The 23,393-nt window shown below is 39.5% G+C and overlaps 1 protein-coding gene and 1 long non-coding RNA gene across 9 annotated transcripts in view; one reads left to right on the top strand and one right to left on the bottom strand.

The window, feature by feature from the left end:
- Positions 1 to 23,393, bottom strand: part of RAPGEF2 (Rap guanine nucleotide exchange factor 2) — a 155,698-nt gene that overhangs the window by 28,843 nt on the left and 103,462 nt on the right. For 6 of the 7 annotated variants that reach the window (XM_081925886.1, XM_081925889.1, XM_081925888.1 and 3 more), the window contains 5 exons: positions 16,280 to 16,411; positions 5,565 to 5,742; positions 5,107 to 5,243; positions 3,492 to 3,650; positions 110 to 262 (listed from right to left, as the gene is read on the bottom strand). In XM_081925886.1, coding sequence (XP_081782012.1) covers positions 110 to 262; positions 3,492 to 3,650; positions 5,107 to 5,243; positions 5,565 to 5,742; positions 16,280 to 16,411 — 759 coding nt within the window. Of the gene's footprint in view, positions 1 to 109; positions 263 to 3,491; positions 3,651 to 5,106; positions 5,244 to 5,564; positions 5,743 to 16,279; positions 16,412 to 21,619; positions 21,759 to 23,393 lie in introns of those variants that run through there. The other variant, XM_081925890.1, reaches the window with a different exon arrangement.
- On the top strand, positions 208 to 21,596 carry LOC309378277. 2 transcript variants are annotated; one of them, XR_014171988.1, is made up of 4 exons: positions 208 to 297; positions 1,228 to 1,295; positions 3,383 to 3,468; positions 21,290 to 21,596. It is a non-coding gene; the product is annotated as an uncharacterized lncRNA (long non-coding RNA). The 2 variants fall into 2 exon arrangements; XR_014171989.1 differs by lacking the exon at positions 1,228 to 1,295 and having other exon boundaries at positions 220 to 297.

Genomic DNA, 23,393 nt, shown 5'->3' with positions numbered 1-23,393 from the left:
TCTGAAAAAAGATAGCATCTGTATAACATTAGGATATAAATCAAAAAGAATGTGGTTTGAAAGAAAAAGATAAACTGCTATTAGGTATATTATAGTATAAAAAATATACCTTGATAACAATGTGACCCTTTCTTGTTCCAGTGCGATCCAATTCCCTATGTTCTTTAACCATAACAATCTCTCCTTCCTCTTCTACCTTCTGCATGTTTTTCTCCACTTGGTTGAGGATGCGGCAATAATCTTGCTGGGCTATGCACACAAACTAGGGAAAATAGATTGCAAGAGACAAGTTCAAAGGTAATGGTTTCTAAAATGTTAAGAGTACTTTGTCCAACCTGCCATGCTGTCTAGAATACTTTAGTCCCAAGTGTAAAGGATGCTATAGATTTGCCATCCTCAAATGTAGCAGAAACTATGAAGTCAGACCTTTAACTTCATGAGATCGATTAATAACCCCCATTAAAGCTCATTATTATTAACTTCTTTTTACTTTTATGGCACATACGTATTTTTCTAAATTAGTTTTCCAGCTAAATGCAGAATAAATGCAGAAGTTGAACTTCTACAGGTTCCACTATTTCTCTGATTTTGGCACTGTTCACTATCACAAGGGGTACCATAAGCAATTTTTCTGTTATCACTGCAGATAAAGTGCTTTATGCAATGAATATCCAAATGTGCCTTATGATCATTTCTGCTACACTAAGTGGTTGAATAAGCCAGGATGATATATTCTGTTATAATTCTTGCCTTAGGAAAGTGCATGATTAATTGATAAAATATGAATTAATGCCTATCAAAGAAATCTCATATCTCTATCCTTCTCCTATTGCCCTAAATAAAAGCTAAATCTGACTTGACATTTATTTTAAGGAAATTCCTAATTTCCATCTTGAGGGCATATAAAAAGTAAATGATGAAAGGAAAATGCCTTTTTAACAGTTGCTTCTACAATTAAAATAAGCAGCTATTTCCCCCTTTTAATCATAATATTATTGCCAAGCATAATAAAGTAAAATAAAATATGTGATTCCTTCCACCTGACAGTCATGTCCTCACCCTTTCACAACATGCAAGTTTTTAACTGAACACACCACACTTGTGTAATGTCCAGTTTTTATCACCCAGGGTTGTTGATGAACTATTTTGGTTCTAGAAACGAATGTATCCCTTTTATACTGGAATGTTTAAAATCACAGCTTTTTATATTCTTGGATACAACTGCAGCTGAGATTCTCTCTCTGTCTAACTACCAACTGCAACTGCTGAGGCCGTCATAGGGAGAAGCAGCAGCAGTAAGGCACTCCTCTCTCTCTCTGTTATGAATATGAATCTAAATTATCCTGTATTTAATACAAACTAATTACATTTTGTAAGCCACATTGGGCGGGCTCTACCTTGAAATACAGCATTTAAGAACAAAGAAAGAAATGAATAAATATTCATATATTTCAAATTAATATTCTTTCATTTAAAATTCATAAGAATGTGATCTTTACTAACAAGTGTTGCAAATAGGTTCATTAACCACAAACACTGGATATTCATTTTGGTTTTTTGACAGATCAATGAGGCCGCGCTTGAGACACTGAAGTTATATTACAGCCACAAGTTTACATCACTTAATGTTCTCATATTTATGGCACATAATGGCTTTGTTCAGCTGCAATACAGTTTAGTGCTATGTGAGTGAGCCTCAGGCTGGCCAGCTCACCTCTCCATATTCCTCCTTTGGCACAGCGATGGGTAGGAGTGCAGAAGCAGTCACTTCCATTTTTAACTAACTTAAGGTTTTAGCTAACTGATCAACCCCAGTTGGTAGTTGTCCAAACCTGGATAAACCTTGGCTGTTCTTTTTATGGTTTAGTAAAGAACTTCATACTGTGGTTTATTATTGTTGTTGCTACCCTTGTTATATTAATTGCCTTCTAAATTTACAGTTTCAAGGTGATTTAAATGTAGAATAATTCTTTAAAAAATTAAAACACAAACATATTTAAAACAGGATGAAAACCCTAACAAGTAGTCAGTTGTTAAGACCTATTTAGCCAGATGGGATAAATTAGCCTGTTGATCTTTCCCAAACCCATAGATAAGGCATAGATCTCCACATCTATGGCGTGCGAGTGGCAAGGACTCCTTTCTCAGGCTCCCTCTGCCTTTGCTGGTGTGGGTGAGCTACCTCTTTCTGGGGGAGAAAGACATAGCCCGCTCACACACACACACACACACACACACCCCAAGATGGAGGGAGCCCTGGGACAGAGCCTGACAGGTTCCTTTCCGAGGCTCCCTCCACCTTAGCTGGTGTGGGGAAGGTGGGCAAGCTACCTCTTTCTTCTGGGAGAAAGAGATAGCCCATTCGCCCTCCACTTCCAGAAGATGGACTAGGTTGTAGTAGCCAAGAGCACCGAACCTGTCAGGCTCCATGCATCTGACTGCCTTCACCCGAGCGGGCAGGTTGCCTCTTTCCTCATGGGGTGGTTGTATTCCCTCAGAAGAAAGATGCAGCCCACCCTCCCAGGTGAAGGCAGCCAGGCAGTAGCCAAGTGTATGCTTTGCCCCAGCACCACCATCAGGCTGCCTCTGCACCACTTCACAAGGTGTACGGTGCAAGCCACCCTATCCAGCCTTACAGAACAGGGCTTCTTGATGCTGCTGGTGAGCATTGGGCCTGGTATCAGCACCAGGGAGCCTCTGTACCACAAGGCTGCCTTCACCTGGGTGGCTGGGCTCCATCTTTCCTCCTGGGGTCTATCACTCACAAAGCTGTTTTCCTCAGCCACACCCAAATGTCCCACAGCTGACACCATATGACAGCAGGTGTGAAGAATGTCAAGCTGAGGCTGCAAAGACACACCAGAGTAGTGTACTCCTGGTGCGGGACTTACATTTGTTGTAGGAGCTATTCATGTAAATTTAGTGCTGATTGTGCCTTGTTGGCGATTGGCTCCACTTAGAACTCCCAACTGGAACTTCTGAATGAAGTAATCTGTTCCAAGAGTGGCACTTGCATTTGCACTGAATTTAAATCCACCGCCAAATGCAAGAATCACTCTTGGCAGGAATCTTTGCAGCTTGAATTCAAGCTGAGACTGCAAAGGAAAAAAACACGTTCCTTTGCAAGCATAGCTTGAATTCATCCTGAGACCACAAAGGAGGAAGTGGATGCTCTTAAGAGTGGCTCCTGATTCCTTTGCCATGGCTTCAAAGTTAGGTCACTTTATGTGATGTGTCGTGTCGTGTCATATCATGTGAGTGGCAGGTGGGTGATCCTGACCACCTGTCAAAAGTGGCCTGTGGAGGGTAGGGGAATTCTGGATCCAACCCAGTGGCCAGCTTTGTCATAGAGTAACCACATATTCTGATCTCTTCCACACAGCTGTGCTGGAGAAGAAAGGAAAACACACCAATAATAATTCAGCATTACATCTGAGCCTGTCATATATTTGCATATTAATCTAACAGGTAATTCATATTTTATTTTCTACCTGGCAATCATCCACTTTGGTTCTCATTACTCCTTTCATGTATTCTTTGTCCATGGTAGGGGAAACACCAAAACTGTTTCCCATGCATAATATTTCTGATCTTCCTTCAGGATGGGTTACTTCCACAGAACCATTCAAAATAACAGACCAGGAGTCCAGCTAAAAATGAAACATAGAGTTTGAGACATACAAACCTCGGAAAACCATTTCACCTTTTTAGGGAACATTGTGTGAATTTGTTTTTCAATAAAAGGGAAATGAAAAAAGCGGGAAAGTACACGTATACATAAGAAAAAACCACTTCAAGATCCTGCAATTTTACCAACATAAACTTTAACATGTACAGAGGTTAAAGGAGATGCAGACATATCTACTGGATATGCTGCCTTATTTATCAGCTACTTTTAAGGCAAAGAAGATTAAACATTGTATTTGCTTCTACTATAAGCAGTATGGAACAGGACAGCTAACCTTTTCAGACCCATGGGTCACATTTGAGCTTGCCAAAACATCCGAGGGCTGCATGACACATTGCTCCTGATCTCTCAAGCTCTTTCTTACACTTGCTTGCTCTGCTCTCTCTTCAGGATCTGCATACAGACAGGTACACTTCGAGCACACTTTCCCCATGCCTACAACACTCAATGATATCGCACACCCAACGCTGATATCACACACCAAACGCTGCTGTCACACACCCAACGCTGATATCGCACACCCAACGCTGATATCGCACACCCAACGCTGATATCGCACACCCAACGCTGATATCGCACACCCAATGCTGATATTGCACACCCAACGCTGATATCACACACTAAATGCTGTTATCGCACACCCAACGCTGATATCGCACACCCAACGCTGATATCGCACACCCAACACTAATATCACACGACCAAACCAGACAGCACTCTATCGCTTTCACTCCTGACTCTCCTCAACTCCTCTGATCAAAAGATGCTCTAAGCCAAGCTGGCAGTTTTAGAACACGGAGGGTGGGGCAGTTGGCAGTTATAGATCACTGCAGTTGCTGCAACTAATTTGCATCTGATGTTATCTGTCAAACGCTGATATCGCACACCCAACGCTGATATCACACATCCAACGCTGATATCACACACCCAACACTAATATCACACGACCAAACCAGACAGCACTCTATCGCTTTCACTCCTGACTCTCCTCAACTCCTCTGATCAAAAGATGCTCTAAGCCAAGCTGGCAGTTTTAGAACACGGAGGGTGGGGCAGTTGGCAGTTATAGATCACTGCAGTTGCTGCAACTAATTAGCATCTGATGTTATCTGTCAAACTGAAGCCTTGTGGTTGTAAGGAAGGGCTTGCAAATACAGGAACATAGGAAACTGCATATATTTAATATCATTTTTCACTGGCATAACATTCAGGCTACATTACACCCATCTGTGATCTACTACAAATGTGAAAGTGAACTGAAGTCTAAGTCCAAGCTACATTAAGAATATTCTGTTCAGCAAATGGTTATCTGTAAGCACCGGTGCAAAAATATTTTATGGGGGGGGGGGGAGTTTAAGAACATAAAAAAGAAGTTTTAGATGTCTCAGGAAGGACCACTGAATTATGCAACTACTTACCTCTTCTCCATCATTTAGAACTATGGTCCCCGCCCTTTCTACGACTGCAAACACCATCACAGCACAGAGTTCTCTCCTCACTGACATTGTCATATTAGCAAAAGCGGGTAACTGATGCATGAATTCCAGGAGTTGTTCTACAGAATAATGAACTCACTGAGTTAAACATGTATAAGCAATGACAACTACTTGATAATGAGGTTTTAGGAATATGCCATGGGATTCTAAGCTTGTATTATTCCACAATGTGTTGTGTACTGTATTTTCATTATATTCTACAGGTTTAACAAGTCATAAATCATACTACGTTTCAAGCATTTTACAACTTCCTTTTGTTTATTATATTAAAAATCTTTTTTTGTTAGTCATTTAGTAATATTTTGGAAAATAAAACACATCTTAAAGAAACTGCAAATGCTGCTAACATCTTCCTCTGCTGGGTTTCCATGGTAGCTTACCAATATCATCATCTGTCCTGTCTATTGGGTCTTTCTCCAGGCAATCTCTAACAATATCCCTGCTCATTAGAGGATCAGAAGCCCTCTCAATATCCTCTTCATCATCATCATCCTCAGAATCCACTGCTGTCTCTGGTAACCCACTCAGATCCATATCGCCAGCTTCACTCTCTGTGGCCTGAAATGATCATTGAGAAAAAAACATTCAGAGGCCTCTTATAATACTAAACACAACTCAAAACATGTACATGAAGCGAATTTAATATTTACTCCACAGACAAGTCAAGGTTCATCTTTTCTCAGCACTTTTCCATTACCTGTGGGAAGTATATAACAGGAATTCACTGTATTTTGGGTAAAGTAGACACACCTGGAACATACTTAAATCGAAAGCAAGATTAATATATTTGTGGGTGCTGCTTAGTCCCATTTTCAAACCCATCTAAAGTATTACATGTTCGCGATGAAACCTAGAACACTGACATCAATTAATCACTCACTTCAGTCATGAACTCAGCAGGTGAACACCACCAAAGGCAAAGCAGAGCTACCAAGAAGCAAATGGGATGCTTCAGCATGCTTTGGGGAGCTCTATGTTTTGTAGAAGTACAGATAATTTTCAAGAACAGAAACCTAAGAGCCTCTACCCTTACTCCATGCAAAGGAACAGCTCCATGAGGACTTGGCATTCTCACTGTCCACAGAATAATGTCTGATTGGGGCAGAAAAATTGGGGTGCTGCTGGAATGCAATAGGGTATCCTACAAGAGGACATGGGTGGAACTGTGAATAGAAAAACTCCATGCTGCAGCATCTGGATGCAGGTCACATTTGTATGGTAAAATTGCAAACAGCCAGTCTATCAGATATGGGAGTTAACTTCCAGACAATGTACGTGTACCAGAGAGGAAGAACACTATCTCCCAATTCTAATCTGCTCTGGCGATCATATGGAAATCAGAAAATCCAGCCAACACATGGCTTAAGGTCATTAATAGGTACCCAGAGGTGAATATATTTTATTGTTTCAGTTCTAAGATGAAACACTTAATAAATCCCAAACATATTTGCCTGCCGTCTGAAATAAAGCTGCTTTTTCTGCAGAAGTAGATTTAATGCCACAGCATCTGCTAAGCTTCAACTGTTATGATTTGAAGGAGATGAAGTCTATTGAGAATGCTCTGTAAACCATTGCTTTCCAAACTGATGTTTACTAGACTTGGGGCTAAAATATTAAAGGTCAGATAGCAGTAGAAAAGGTCAAGTATGTTTTTTTTAAAAAAAAATGTTAATTTGAGATATGAGATTATATGAGATGCACATGCTAGACTTTCCACAGATATTCTATCCTTATAGAATTTTAAAAAGTTGTTTTCAATGGACAGCTGGATAAATGCTCTGGCATAAAAATTGTGGATTTGACACTCTAGCCAAGCTATTCCAAGTACTGTACTGAAAAGACTTTTCATACTGGAACAAATTTATCTGCCCCCCCCATAAACTTTTTGTTTCAGTCTTAACTGATAGTCACTTTTCACTTATAGACTCCATTTAGAGGTATTAATCCATTAACCACACTGCTTTATTTCAGCCCAATGATCTGGCCATGCCAGATTTGTTCAGCTAATCTAGTATCATCTACTCTAACAGGCAACAGGTTTCCAGGGCCTCAAGTTTTATCTCTGGTTAAAAGCCATTTTAGCAGAAAATCTAAGATCTATAAACCTGACCTAGTATACGGTCACTTTTTTTGTTTTTTGAGCAAACAACATATGAGGCATGTTGAACACAAACTACTGTATACTATTTGCATAGACTTTATCTTTAAGGATCAGAGAGAGCATGCTTCTGTAAACCAGAAGACGGCAGAAGAGGGCTTTTGCACACATGCCCTGCCTGTGAACTTTCTATGGGCATTGGGACTGGCCAATGTGGGAAACAGGATGCTGTGCTACAAGGGTGAGAAAACTTTCTGACCAGAGAGTCAAATTCTTATCTTCCCACCCCTGCTGGGCCAAATATGACAGGTGTGGGGGGCTTCACAGTACAGAATCCTGATCATAGGGTATTTGCAGTGCTCTTTGAAAGCTTTTTTTGCAAATAGCCTTGTACTGCTGTTTAAACCTCTGAAGACTGGAGTTCAAAAACACCTGTCTAGGATGCAACAGAAACACTTGTCTAGATGCACCCTAACCTAAAGCAAATATTCAAAAATTGAAATGAAGCAACAAGACCATGTCAATTGTATAATATTCCCAGTGACAGATTATTATACATGCCTTTGCTTCCTAAGCCTAGGCTTTAATTATCAGCCACTGCTCTGTTTCAAGGAGTTCGTCAGGATTAGCTTTTGCTGTATTTGTGGACTAGTGCAAATGATACAAACTTCAAACTGAATAAACTGTACTGGGGTGGAAGAATTCAAGTTTAAGTAATTTGTTGAGCATCTAGGTATGTAGTAAAATTATGTCAAATTGAAATATCACTTGTGTTAAGTTTGGCTGAATATGATGAAGTTTCTCTTTTTTTCTTTTTTGGGGTGTATGAGTATACTTAATCAATTGATTAAAAGCTACCTCCACAGGGTGGCCAGGTTATATGGGCAGCTGATGATAATGCCATTAGGTCAGACCATGCATCAAAGTCCAATAAAAAGTTCTGACCACCATATGGATGCCTAATTATTCAAAAGTGGTTCATGGCAGCCTCTACATAAAGACCACATTTTTAAAACTTGCACCTTAACATCCATTTATTATTTTTTCAATAGGTAAGAAACAAAGAAGGTAAGTGCCCCTTAAATTAGTGTGGCCAGGCACCGTGGTGTACTGGTGTACTGACGGCTCTTAACATCCAAATTGAAGTCTAAATCATGAGGTATGATGACTGCAGCCTTTGGGCAATGTGGGGAAGGTATTGGATGTTTGGTTACCTAGTATTATCCATCCGATCGCCACTGTCAGTATTTTTGAAGATACAATCTAGCCTTAAAGGCCATGAATTTGTTACAGACTTGAAATTTGGGATAGCACAACATTCCAAGAAAAGCTTGAATGCTGCACAACACTACTGTTTTGCAGGGCAGAGAGCAAACTGCTTACCCTTACCCTGCAAAAGTATTAGAATTTTTCAGTATATTCAAAGGGACCTCAATGACCTCTTACAAATAATGATTGTAGGATATTTCATATTGGCAAGTAATTCTTGTTTTAAATGGATTTGTCTTTTATGTATAACACATGACATACAATTTTAGAAACAAACATAAATATTTAAACAGGAATATTCTCAGATTATTGCCGAAAGCATCTCAAGATTCAACTTCATGATTTATTCAACTCAAAAGGATGTCTATGAATATATTTTCATTGCATAGTTGCTCTTAAACCTGCAGTATTAAATACTCCATATGAAGCAAATACCGGAAAGAGTTAACTGAGCACACAACACCATAAGTAATATTTGCAGCTACTATTTTTTTTTACTCCATAATCAAACATAAGGTGAACCATTACTTCTGGGTGTCATTTGTGAATGTCTCCATAAGAAGGTGCCCAAGCAACTAAAGAAAGAAACCACACTCACCAAACCCACAGTGTAGTCAGTAACATTAATATTTACATAATTTACCATTTTAAAAAGAGTAAGTATAATATATATGGATATCAACCTTCTGAGAACTACAAAAGTCTCTTATCTTCCACAATTTATTTTCTAGTTCATTTATTTGTGTCTACTAGACTATGTTAAATAACAAATGATGGATAGTAGTTTTTATTAAGCGCTTGTTCAATTCAATAAAGTAACATACTCATCTATTTCTCAAACTATAAACAAAGTCACATGCAACAATGTGAAAACAGAAAGTAGTCTCTAGTACAGCCCACAGAACAAAACATTACAAAGCAAAATATGCATTTTAATTTCTATTGATCACGTCATAAACAATTACTAATTCTACATAAGCATAATACCAGCTCTCACAAATACTTTACTGCCCCCTCCTGACACTGTTGTTGCTCTTTCCTTTCAAATTACTTTCTTCCACACACTTCTCACTGGAGGTTACTGTGGTGGTGGCCTTTGCACTTCCAATTCTGCCAGTCCCTACTTCTGCTGACCTCTCATTCCACTGCCTCCCAAATTCATTCCGCAAAAATCTGTTCCCCTTTGCATCTCATCTCTATATTTCTATCCTGTATCACCACCTGCCCCACTCTCAACTTTTCATTCAGACTCCGACAACTTCTGTACCTTCCTCCTGTGATTTCAAACTTAACATTCATTGTGTCTGTGGCACAGCTGCTTCCCATCTCCTGTCCCTCATTCCTTCTCTGTTTGCTTTGGGATGCATTCCCCAACATAGGACTTTGGGCATTTTCTTGTTCTCATCTTCACTTGGAAATGCTCAGCTTGTGCCACAGAGTTCATCCAATCTGAGCAACACATTCTCTTCTTCGACATGCACACTCTCTGCCTTCTGTATATTCTACTTCTTGCTCCATTTGTCACCTGCAGTCAAGTGGTGCAAGGCTTTCTTGGGAACATTGCCTACTTCTCTGCCATGTCTCCCTTATGCTCTTCAGGGGTTAAGTACAGTTCATCAACCAACTCTAGATTTGTTTGCCCCAGCTCTCTCAACTAACTACTGACCCCTCTAAATCCCCCAGCCTTTAGCCAACATCCTCAAGTCAATCTCTTTGAGTCCAACAACACATAATGATGAATACATAGCCTAATGATATGTGGTCATTTTTAAAACAGCTGTTGCCAGGAGGAAAGGACAATACAGGTAGGATCTTACTGTGTAGGAGGAAGGTTAACCCTTCCCCCTTGCATTATGTTTCTGACATACATTGCATACCAGTTTACTGTTTCTCACCAAACTAAGGGGAAAGTTTTGCTTGGACCAAAATGCAGGTGTAAAGGGTAGATCCACCTCACACACATGGTCCTGATTTACTCATGTAAATTAGAATTTCTGTTCATCACACAATCATGAACACAGTATCCAAAATGCACATCTTTCCTCTCATTTCCAGCTATTTTGCCTCTTAAACCTACTTCAACCAATTTTTGCTTTCTCTTTGGTTGACTGTTGTCCTTTATTACCTGCCCCATGATCCTGACTCCTGGGTGTCATATCTTTTTATCACAAATACCCTTCCACATATTAAATTTCTCCCCATCCTCTGGCTCTTTCCTTCTTGCATTTAAACATGCCTCTTTTTTCACATTCATAAAAAAATAATCTGAGCTTTACCCTTTGCTTTCGAATCTCTGGACTGTGCCACATACTTCCCTGTCTTAAATTTCTCTCAATTCCTCTCTTAGTTCCCTGTCATCTGGCTTCTACCTCTTGAACTCCACTGAAGCTACCCTCGTCAAATCACTCCTCAATGCCAAATCCAAAAGGTCTCTATCTATCTTCTTCCTCTTCTCATTGGTGCCTTTGTTGCCTCTAATACAGTTCATTAATTTTTCGGCTTCGCTCCTTTTACGTACTCTGTTTCTATGGCTCTGTTCTTAGCTGGTTTATTTCCTATCAGTCTAATTACTTGATCACTGTTTCCATAGGGAAAGTTCTTCTCTGCTGAACCTCCACAGGGAGTTATTCTCAGCCTCCTGCTATTTTCTCTAACTATACTGTCCCTTAGTGACTTCATTAAACTTTGTGGCTTTCAGTACACACTGATGACACCTAACTCTACCTCTCTGTCCAATAACTTCCCTTCTACATCCAATGCTTCATTTCCAACTGCTTTTTGGTTTCCCTGTTTTATGTTTCATTGTTGTCTCAATACATACAGGGCTGATCTTTCCTACTGAACCTTACTGTCTTTGCACATGCTCCTTATCTATTGATAAGATTACTACCCACTTGTTGATCAGACACTTGCTGATCAGCTTTGAGTTTATTTTTAATTCCTCCATTCCATTTTATGCAATCTGTTAAGTCAAGTTGCTTCTCCTGGTACAACATTATGAAAATAGCCCCTCTGACTTTTGTGCAGCAGTTCATGCTCTAATCATCCCCTAACTTTAATTGCTACACTATTCTCTTCTCTAGCTTGCTGTTGTCACATTGAGCCCTCTCTCATCTCCATCCTCTATTTTGCTGCCAAAATCATTCATTGCTCAGGCTATAAAACCACCCTCCCTAAACACCTGCACTGGCTGGCTCTTACATTAATCATCCTTACCCTCTCTGCTACTGCTTCCATGTTGAACATTAGATTTGTTAGTTCCTCCTGGTAGAGACCTGTACTTTGTTATCTCGTAAAGCACCATACACATTATGGCACACTAGCATAAAGGAAATTGACCAGATACTTGCAGAATAAGGGGCACGTGAACCAATGTACTAAGTATGAAGAAAAGACTTTGAGATGACACAAGGCCAATATCCGTAAGTACAACTCTAATGGGATGAAGATATTGTATTCAGGATCACTTATTCTGCAAGAAGCCTCCAGATGTAAAAGTATTGAACAATGTAGCTTTCTTTATATCTCAATACTGTGTATTCCCTTCTTGGTTCAGCTTTTTGATTTGGTTTGTAATTTTGGATGGTTCACTGCATCAGAAGAGCAAGACTAAACAAATGCCTGGCTGCTCAATTCTGTTGTAATTCAATGCTTAATAAGGCCATCCAGATGGAGGGAGTCCCTAAAGGAAACAGGTTAAGCCACAGACCTGTTGGAAACAAGGAAAACACTAGGTACCCCCTTGATTTTGGGGGCAATAGGATATAAATAAGTCATGAGATTGCACTAGTTCCCTGAGTTATCATCTAGACTGAATATCTTGGATAATCAGTGCTATATTGTAATAGTCACATGATACAGCCAAAGACTGAAGCCATTATATTAATATTGTTGAATTAATATATGTTTGCTTAGTCTATCACTTACAATGATTTTATCTTCTGGATTTAGTTCGGCCAAAGGCTATCTTTTGCTTTGTTTTTGGTTATTCCACCTTCAAAACCCCAGTGAAAATTAAGCTGCTCTTTGAATTGCTTATTATTAATTTTAAGGAAAAAAGTATCAAAGAAGTGAGAAAGTGTGGAGAACATCTCATGGGTAGGTGCACAATTTTGTTGTTACTTTCAAGTTGGCCGAGGCACGTTTCTTAATGTTCTTTCAATCATTCTACAAATCATCTCGCTGGTACTCTACCTACCATTCTTCAACTTTCCTGTGTGTTTTCCTTTTCTGGAACCTCCTTAAATTCTCAGCTGGGCTCAGCTGTGTACTTGACAACTGCTCATTGTTATGGTTTTAAGTGAAGGCCTTTTACTTTTAAATAAATCAGTGTTAAGAGACATTAAAAGGTAAAAGGAAGAACTTCCATTAAAAAGCAAAATCAGCAAGTGCACCATGCTCAGGAATTTAGTATCTAGCCTCCCTTTCCCCCCACACTCCATTTAAAGTTCAGTAGAAAATGTTGTGAGGTAATTCCTCCTATGGATCAAAAATCCCAGGCAGACAGAGAGACTGCGGAGTGCTAATAAATACCGTATTTTTCGCCCTATAGGACGCACCGTCCCATAAGGCGCACCTAGTTTTTTGGGGGGGAAATAAAGGGGGGGATTATTTCTCCCCCAGGCGTGGGGCTGGGGAAGCCCGAGCTTCCCCCAACCCTAGCCCCCAGAACAGGCAACACTCCGCAAGTCGACGGAGCCCAGCGCCGGGCTCCCACGACTTGTGGAGAGCTGCGCGAAGTCTGGGCGTGCTGAGCTCAGTGCTCCCAGGCTTCAGCATGCAGGCAACTCTCCGCAAGCCGCGGGAGCCCGGCGCCGGGCTCCTGCGCCTTGTGGAGAGCTGTGTGAAGTCTGGGTGCGCTGAGCTCAGTGTGCCCAGGCTTCAGCATGCAGGCAACTCTCCGCAAGCCGTGGGAGCCCAACGCGGGCTCCCACAACTTGTGGAGAGCTGCAGGAAGCCTGGAGAGCGAGAGGGGTCGGGGCGCACCGGCCCCTCTCGCTCTCCAGGCTTCAGCGAAAGCCTGCATTTGCCCCATAGGACGCACACGCATTTCCCCTTCATTTTTGGAGGGGGAAAAGTGGATCCTATAGGGTGAAAAATACTGTATTTAAAGTATAGAGAAATGTACACCCAACTCATCGACACTTTGGAGCAATAAAGTAAATTCTAAACCCTGTGCTCCCCAAAAAATTCCAAAGAAATGCGAAAGTTTCTTGAGAATGGGGGAGGGGTGCCTCTTTTCACAGGTTTTTTTTGTGTGTGTGAAACTGGAAGGCAGCATTTGGCTAATGTGCCTTTGTCTGCGTTTTCCAGTAAGCAACTAGGACAGGTGATCCCAAAGGATGTGATGTGCACTAATTATTTGATTCATTTTAAGGTTCACCAGTAAAAAATACATTGGCCCTAAAAATACAGTGTTTTGCTTCCAGGAATCCCATTTGCTTCACACTCTATTTGGGCTAGTTTCCTGTTGCTGGGAGTTAGCTAGTATAGGGAAGGTTTGATCTGATTTAGAACATATTGTTCACTGGACACCAAACTTACCACTTGACAATTATTAGTTCAAGAGAGTTGACCGGCAAACTGGCCCAATGATTTCCAAAACTTTAAACTAACCTACAGACTGCTTGAAGCGCCTCACAGGCACAATATGTCTAGCTGCAGATCTGCAAAGGCAGAGGAGGGAAACCCTGCTTTTTCAGGTTTTGCAGGGGCTTCACTTGAGCTTCTGGAAGTACCAGCATCACTCTCTCTGCCTACCATGGGGAGGGGAAAGCCGCTTTGCAAGACCTGAACACAGGTTTTCCTCATCTGGTGTGGGGAAGCAGGGGGGAGGAAGAAGCCTATTTTACAAGCACCATTAAACTCAAGAGATGCCTGTTTCACAGCAGATCAGAAAACAGAAGGGAAAACCCCGTTTTTTTAATTCCACTGTGAAAAGGGGTTCTCTTGAAGACACATTGCTTGTAAAATACCAGCATCTGTCTCTTCAGCCCCTGAAATGGCTTAAAGCGGCAAAGTGCTGTTAGAACCAGCCACCTGCCTCTGTCTAAAGGGAACATGAGGGCTGGCTTAAAGCGGCAAGGTGTCATTTGACCCAGTCTCTCCCATTCTTTAAAGAGCTGTTTCAAACAGCATTTTGCTCTGCTTCTTTCAGCAGGAGGAAGACAGCAGTGGTACCCTCTCCCCCTCATCCTTAAATAAGAAGGGAAGGGGTTCTAAACCCTGTCCTCCTGCCCAACAGTTGGTACCACCAGCAATATCAGCTGATGGGTGGGCGTAGCTTGGGAAATATGGAACCCCTTAAGTGGTCCAGGGGCTGGCAGTTCCATACCCCTGCTCTACATTATAGTTCTTCTGTAAGACTAGAGCAAACAATCTTAACACAATCATCATTACCATTCAAGATCACATCTTTGTATTCCAATCAATACAAAAGCAGAAGGATCAAACTGAGCTGCAGACTACGTATCTATAATCTGACCCTTACCTTCTCACAATATTTGTTTTATTGTGGGACAATCAATCACAACTTTTAGTAATTACATCCTACATTTATTCTGAATTCAAATGTTTTTTCCCTTAGGCATTTCTTAAGATACAATTTAAGACATAATCATAGAATGAACTTGCAGAAATGCCCCACCACCATCACCAACAGCTGTTTACTTTGTTCTTCGTGACAATGTTTTGGACTCTGAAAGTATTATGAACCATATCCCTAAATCTACTAATTATTTCCCATTACCTTACATACTAGAAACATAGGAAGCTGCCTTATACCGGCTCAGACCATTAGTCCATCTAGCTCACTACTGTCTATGCTGATTGGCAGTGGCTGTCCAGAGTTTCATACAGGAGTCTTCCCCAGCCGTATAAGGAATGCCCGGGATTGAACCTAGGATCACTAGCACAACCCTTCTCAAGCTGTGTGTAATGTGCTTACATTGAAACATGTTTAGTCCCAGGCTAGGCTCTTCCTGTTCTACTTCACTTTCTAATCTGAGTTTTAATTGCTTTAACCTACTGTTTCTAATCATTTATTTGTTTATTTGTTTATTTCATGTCTGCTCTTGCCCTGATTTTGTGTTATAAACTGCACTGGAAACTATTTGGTTGAAGGGCACTTGATATGTTAAATAAACCAGCCAACAGAAAAAGTGGAACAAATAGTAAGATGTCACTTGTAGAAGGTTGGCTATTTCATGTGCATGCATGAGCAAACTGATTGCGCTGTTCAAAAGTAAAGACCCTTTTGTAAGAAACAAGTTTTATTTATGAGATCTGGATAATTTGCCTTCCACTTAAATGGATAGCAACCCATTGTGAAATTGCTATGACTGTACTGAAATAACAAAGCATGATGTTCCCATCAATATCTTCATATTATCCAGATTTCTACCAAATTACTTAATACCAAGAGTAAACAAGGTCTTTCTCCATTAAGCATGTAGGAAAGCGTGCATCTCAATCAGTAGGGCTATAAAGTGGCATTTGCCTCCAAAGGTTCTAACTGGCATTTGCAAATGAATCTGTTTTCTAAAAAGAATAAAATACATGAACACAGAATAGGGAAAGGAGATGGGTGGGCATGGGTATAAGATTCTGTAGACTATGAAACTAACCACTACAATTTAACCGAATTCTCCCAATCTTCATGTAGTTATTATGCCGGTTGCCATTTTTACAATACTGACTTAGCTCAATTACAACTGTTCACTATCATACCTGGTAGATATCAGACAGGCTGCTGCTTCCAGAGTCACTAGTGATACTACATCCTGAATGACTAGATGAAACGTGGGTCACCTGTGGGTGGAGACTGTCAGTAAGGTGCAGTTTTGTGAAATCTGCAGGAAGCTGTAGACAGAAACAGAAAAGGCATAATTAAATTGTGTACCTAGACATTCACTTCATAAACATTTGAATGATTAACAGTACTCGTCAGTACTAAAACCATACAAAATTCATTAAGCAAATCCTTAAGGACAGAAGGGTTGAGAGGGTGTTTCAAATGTATGCTTTTCAAATATGTGACAAACATTGACATTACTATGGCTGTTGCTGTAAATGTAAGAATGGAATATGACTTGCTAAGAACAAACCCTTTAGTGAGCATTTACTCATGATTCCCACTGGAATCATGTGAACGGTCTCAAAGGAATCAGTGGGAGTTACCATGACTATATTTAGGATGGCAGTCACTGGCTTTTGTGAGATGAACACCTGTTAATGCACAAATACTTGTGCCAAGTAGGGTTGAGGGAGCAATGCTTAAATATTGGAATATGTTTCAAACTTGTTTGATTCCGTTTTTAGAAACTAATGAGAAGTAGGAAAATATTACTTAATTTGTGAGGCAGAAATGCAAAACTATAGCTATGTATCATGCAACACGTAAGCAACTGAAATTGTGTTAAACAAAGAAAGCTCTGAAATTTCTATAGTCTGGTTTTTTTTAAAAAAACATGATGCTCATGGCTAGCATAACCTCTCAACTGCTATGTTGTTGTTGTTTAAACACAGGTTGGTTGACAACATAAAATACTTTTGGGGGGGGGTTGTACTATTTTTTTCTAAGCAGTAATCTGAAGTAACAAATAAATAGTAAAATTATTTATCTCTCTAACCCTTAATTGTTCATTCAGAACCTATGTTGGTCAACTACAGTCACCATTCATTTTATGCTTCTCCCATAGTTCACAAATTTCCAGAGGAACCAAAAGATACAGACCCCTGTGATGCATGCATACTTAATAAGAATTTGTTTTGTTTTTTTAAATTCTTTTTATTAAGTTTCGTTTGATGCATACAGATGACAAAATGAATAGATGTGAAAAAAAAAGAAAAAAAAGTAAAAAGTAAAAAAGAGAGAAAAAATAGAGAAAAAACAAGACAACATAGCACGTTACATTTACAGTTCAACTTCCATCCCTCTTGATTCCGGATTCCTAATTTTTACAAAATTCCATTTTTACAGCTGTTGTAGTTTAATAACTTGAAACATCGAAAGTTTTATAATAAACCTACTATAGTTGGTATGTTTTCATAATTTCTTTCTATGTATGTCATAAATTTAGCCCAATCGTCCCTTAACTTTGTATTTTTTTGGTTTCTGATTTTCTGCGTCATGTTTGCCAATTCAAAGAAGTCATATAGTTTATTTTGCCATTCCATCATCGTTGGGGTGCTCGTGCCTTTCCATTTTTGAGCAATTAGCAATCTGGCCGCTGCTGTTGAGTACTGGAACAAAACTACGTCTTCTTTCCTTATCTCCTCTCCTATGATGCCTAATAGGAAGGCCTCTGGTCTTTTTGGGAAAGTGTATTTTAATATTTTTTTTAACTCGTTGTATATAGTATCCCAGAATTTTTTAATTTCCTCGCAGGCCCACCACATATGCATGAAATTACCCTCCTTTACTTTACACCTCCAGGTAGTTTCCCAAGCTTTAGACATCCTTACCACACTCCAGACCCTCTCATTCAATTAGAATGAAAGTGGATAGGGGAGTGCATGGGACAGGAATAATAAACCTGCCTTTGCTATCTGCTCTAGCTACTTTCTTTGTTTCCAGTTCCCCTATAGGAAATGAACCAGCAGAAGTTGAAGCTCAGCTAGATTAGTCTCTATCTGGTTGCCCTCTACCCAAACTACAGCTTTTAAAGAAGTTACAAGACACTACTGAAAAGCACGGCTCCAAAGAGCCACACAGTCCTCTTTAAATATTTCCACAGCTGTGCCTGAAACCATTCAGCTGATATTGACAGTGGGAGGTTATGGAAGAAGCTACTACTTGTCAGCTAAGCACAGTAATAAGATCATTCCAAAGCACTTCCCCACTACTAGATTCTACTTTCGAAATGCAGAGCCTACATAAGATCACCATTTCCACTGTAGAGAGCAACATGTCCCTACATCACCTAATAAGAACACTTATACAATCTTGCACAACTCTAAACCTAATCTACCCTGCCTAGTTTTTCACTTAAGAATCTTATTATATTGTTTAACTAAATCATTGCACACACAAAATGACATCCATTAGTACAATGGAACTTCCCTTCTCCTACTCACCCTGCCCCCTCAAACATGCCCCCAGAGCAGATTTTGGGGTAGCGCTGGGTACAGGCGGTAAGTGAAAAGGAATGGAAAATTATGTTGCCTTTGCAGAAGTCATTCCACACATACACAATAATTTAGTTGGATACAACTCTAAATATCTGCATATTAAACTAAGTGCATAAAACCCCCACTCCTTGAACTGCTCATATGTAGACCTAAGACAAACCGTGGCTAAGTGCAAACATGTGGGTTCCTCAAGAGGAGATTATGGCCACTTTGGTCTTGCTTTGGCTCTGCTGCACTGCAGCAAATTAATTCATGGCTTGGCTTCATGCTGCAAACAAGGTTTGTTCTTGGTTTATAATTCGTTGCTTGTCTGGAGAAAACAAACCACAAGCCATGGTTTAAATGAACACACTTGATAAATTCACAGCAGTGCAGCAGGACCAGATGAGGAGCAAATTAGCTACAATCTCCTCTCTGGGAGGCTGAACACACAAAGCCATGGTTTGGCGTACACACAGAGAGAGGGGGGGGGGGCGTCACAGGTCAAAACGTTTACAGAATACCGTCACCATGTATAGAGAATACTACAATGTAGAGTTATGATTCTAGTGTGTGTGTGTGCGCGTGCGTGTGTGCGCACGTGCGCAGGGTGGCCACACCTCCAGTTGGTTTGTAGGCCCCAGAAAGTTGGCAAAGGTGGAATTAGCCCTACCCTCAAAAAAGGCTAGCCACCCTTGCTCTACAAATGTTCTTCTTTTTCTGGTATTCAGGACTGCTCTTTTGTATCAAAGCCAGATTCCAAAAACTAAAGCAGAATTACACAGTGCTGTTAAACACTGATCTAGGTTCTAGGAAGCACCATTTTGTACTAATTAAAACTAACATACTGATGAAGAGTATTATCCAAGAGTCATTTATGGGGTGGGGCAAATGGGGAAAATAACAGAATACAGAAGTGTTTGTTAAAAGTAGCCTAGCGAATATGGATGCAGAAATGTGAATTTATGATTGTCACTATAGTTCACAGTTAAGTACAGTAACTGTGAACTATAGTGACAATCATAGTTTTATTCCACCAAAAAGTAGAATAGTCAGTTACAATTCTAAAGTGATTGTGATTAAATATTTAGGAAAACAAATTATGACCCATTCTAAAGCAGCAATTTCTCAATGTTAAAGCTCATCAGTATTTCAATAGGAAATTGTAAGGAATAACTGGGTATCTTACTTAAGGAAAGTATGAAAGGGCCATTGAAATGCTCTGTTAGTCATAATTTCTGAGTGACCTTATAAAGAGAATCATAACTATGGCTGACCCAGATTAACAAAGTCCAAAGACAAAAGCATTTCAAGGTCCTATGGTAAATTATTAAAATAGATTTTCTTTATTGTTTCAATTCTACAAAGCCAACATGCGGTAAATGCATTTTTAAAGTGTACTGTTCTGGAATCTTGACTATACCACAGGGTTGTCATACACCATTCCCTCTCATGCCCTTTCCAGCAATATGATTGTAACACTGAGCTGCTTTGCAGAGTAGAGGTAACACACACATTCACAGCCACATCACCCCCTATAATATGATACAATATTGGACTTCATTGTGCAGGCCATTTTTTTCAATCTGCCTTTGCTGCTAACCATTTTGTTTTGGGGTGCCCAGTTACATCACTAGAATCCTTTGTATTGTGAGGATAACATGGTGAGGGGGGGAAAATGTATGCCTCATTGAGATCACTGGAGTAAAGCTGGGATATAAACTGAATAAAGAAAATTAACAAATGTACTTCACCCATCCACCCCCAGTCCATTTCCCAACAAACTCTCTTTGCCTGTTACTCTCACTCAGCAATCTATTAAGCTCCCAGGCTTCTCTCAAAACAGTTTAGTAATGAGTATGTGAAGGGACACCCTTCTGAATTCCTGTTGCCTAACATTAGCCATAAAAATGCATTTTAAACAAAGATTACAAATATTTTATGCAACTCATTGACCTAACACAACAAACTATTTGCCCAAAGCCACAGTACAGATATATTTTCCCCTAAACAACCCCAGCAAAGTCTGTAGAAGAAAAACACACATATCTTGCCAACTTTTGAGCATCAAAAGTCAAGTCAGAACAGTTTCTTATCCTTTCTATCCCCAAATCAGCATGAACCATCCTCAAGCTTACCTTTCCCACGATGCCAAGTTTCAAATCAATCCATTGAACTATTTTCTAACTGTGCTGTCTTCCCTCCCCCCCCAAAAAATTATCATTATAATGGCAAAATTCAATATAGCTGGCTCACACTTAACATAGTGTCAATACCATGGCCCTATAAATCCTGACAAGTGATGGTTAACACTTCATGCATCTGTTTTTTAAAAAATCTTCTATAATTTATTTTGAACAAATTACATCCTCTCAAGAATACAACTAGAAATGCAAAAATGAGGGAGGGTTAGATTTTAAAACAGAGGGAAAGAAGAAATGAAATAAAATTACAGACCAAGTAATAATACAAAGGCTTTGCACAATGTACTACAGTAAGCAACATTAGGCACAAGGTTGTCATAACAATACTGTAATTCAAACAGTAATAATAATATAATTATATTTTCTTGTTCTTCCAGGTGTGAGGGAGTAATAATAATATAATTATATTTTCTTGTTCTTCCAGGTGTGAGGGAGTGTTATCCAATACCTCTTTACTCAGGAAACAATATTACCACATTCAAAGATATACAAAGGCTGGGAGTTATCTCTTATTCCCGAAATCAACAAAGTCAATTATCAATTGAAGTGGACTGCAGCCCACAAAAGTACACTGTCATAAAAGCATACAGGTCTTTATTGGTTTTGCAGCCTCTTTTTTCTTTCTGCTCCTATAGACCAACACAGTGACCTGTCTCAAAGTTGTTCACACAGAAATGCCAACATGCATTCAGCACTCTTGCTACCAAAATGTTTTCCCCTCAAATAGCTACACTGGCATTCTGTCTATCCTTACCTTCAAGTTCCCTTCATAGCCTTGCCTCTCATATCTCACATTTCTAATATTCCAATACATCCCTCCCCATGATATTCTCTCAAGCTCCACCAACATCCAAAGATCTCCTTCTCCTTCAGTGGCAACCTACTCTCCTTGCTGAACTGTATGTTTGGAATTTCCTTCAATCGTACCAGCATGATGTCAGCTCTCTGACTTCATAAAAACAACATATGAGGACACCTCATTAGTTACTCCTGTCCTAACTATAGATCAGCCTGTAAGGAAGCCTAAGCACATGTGACCAAAATAATCACATAATGCTTCCCTATTAATTTCTGGAATAATTGAACACTGCCAGTTGAACAATAAAATCTAGGTTAAAAACAAGGTTTGCAGATATTCGTCTTATACACTTCTTATTTCAAGGCAATTCATTTTCTTTCCTAACCAAGTGAAACATTGGAGGAAATATTAGTTGTATGGTTCAGTGATTTACAGGGCGGCAGTCAATATACCTAATTACAGAATAATGAACTGATTTCTATTGATTTCATTTATAGACATGATGCACAAGGACATGCCCAACATAGTGTTAAATCTAACAGACAGTTTACACTGGAATGTAACTAATTAATGCTTTATGTTTGTATAGTTTTAGACAGCATGGAGTAGTTACTATAATTTCACATATATACCCTTCCACATCTGCTCTACAAACAAAATGTGGGGAAATATGCTACCCATAAAGATCAGTGGACACACTAACTAAACTGCTCATTTACATAATAAGTATTATTTCATAGTTTTTGTTCATATATTACAGAAATGAGGGTAATTTCCAACAAAAAATTCATGGGTCAAGGAAAAACTAAGTTACAAGTCAGGTGTGTGTGTGAGCGCATGCATGCACACACACATTCAAGATTCATAATATATCTGGAAATAGGCAACTTAAGACAACAAATCTAGATGATTTGTTAGAATAAGAAATGATTTCAGATACAAAGTATTACAACAACTGCATTAGTATCAATTGTCGGTGCCCTATGTGAAATAAGTTAGCAGGGACTAAAACTTTTCCTGTACTTACTTCAACTTTACAGAACAATCTTCTAAAGTGCCCGATGAAATCAAGGAGTACCTGTTGCTATAGCTGCTTTGACGCTAAACAGGTATGGTTTGATTGATGCTAGGCTGGAAAACAACAGGAAGCCACATTTAAGTTGTTCCAAGCTTCCAAAAGAAGACCAGAACCCGTGTAAAGTAAATAGCATGATTGTCAGGCTATGGCTGTCAAATAAAATGGCTAATTTTGGGTCTTGACCTCACTGGCTAAAAAGACCTTCATTCTTGTCATTGTACCCTTTACTGGCACCACCACTTGCTTCATACAACTGATTGCCTATGCTAAATGGAACCTATTAATTTTTCAACATATAAGATGCTAAGCAAACATAAAAACCATAGGAACCATAGAATTCTCCTATCATCTACTTCTAGGGTATTAGAGGAGTTCTTATATTCAAGTGCACATGTCTAGCTACAATCAAATGGAGTTAAGCAGCTCCCAACCTCTGTGCTGGATTATTGCATCTGAGTTTGTGTATAGTAATCTGTTTCTTGTGATTTATTATTCACTGGTGTCATCATCTCCCTGGAATCCTGAGATCAAGCAATTGTCTCTATGTATTATTGTAAAAAAATCCTTATTGGCCAGGTATTATAAAGTCATATTATACAGTGCGAAACATAAAGATAAATGTTATGAACCACATCTCAAAAAGTCATTAAC

Source organism: Podarcis melisellensis (assembly GCF_964234715.1).
Source record: "Podarcis melisellensis genome assembly, chromosome: 9".
Lineage (NCBI taxonomy): Eukaryota > Metazoa > Chordata > Lepidosauria > Squamata > Lacertidae > Podarcis > Podarcis melisellensis.
Note: the sequence above shows the minus strand (reverse complement) of the source record. Positions and strands in the feature narration are given on the sequence as shown.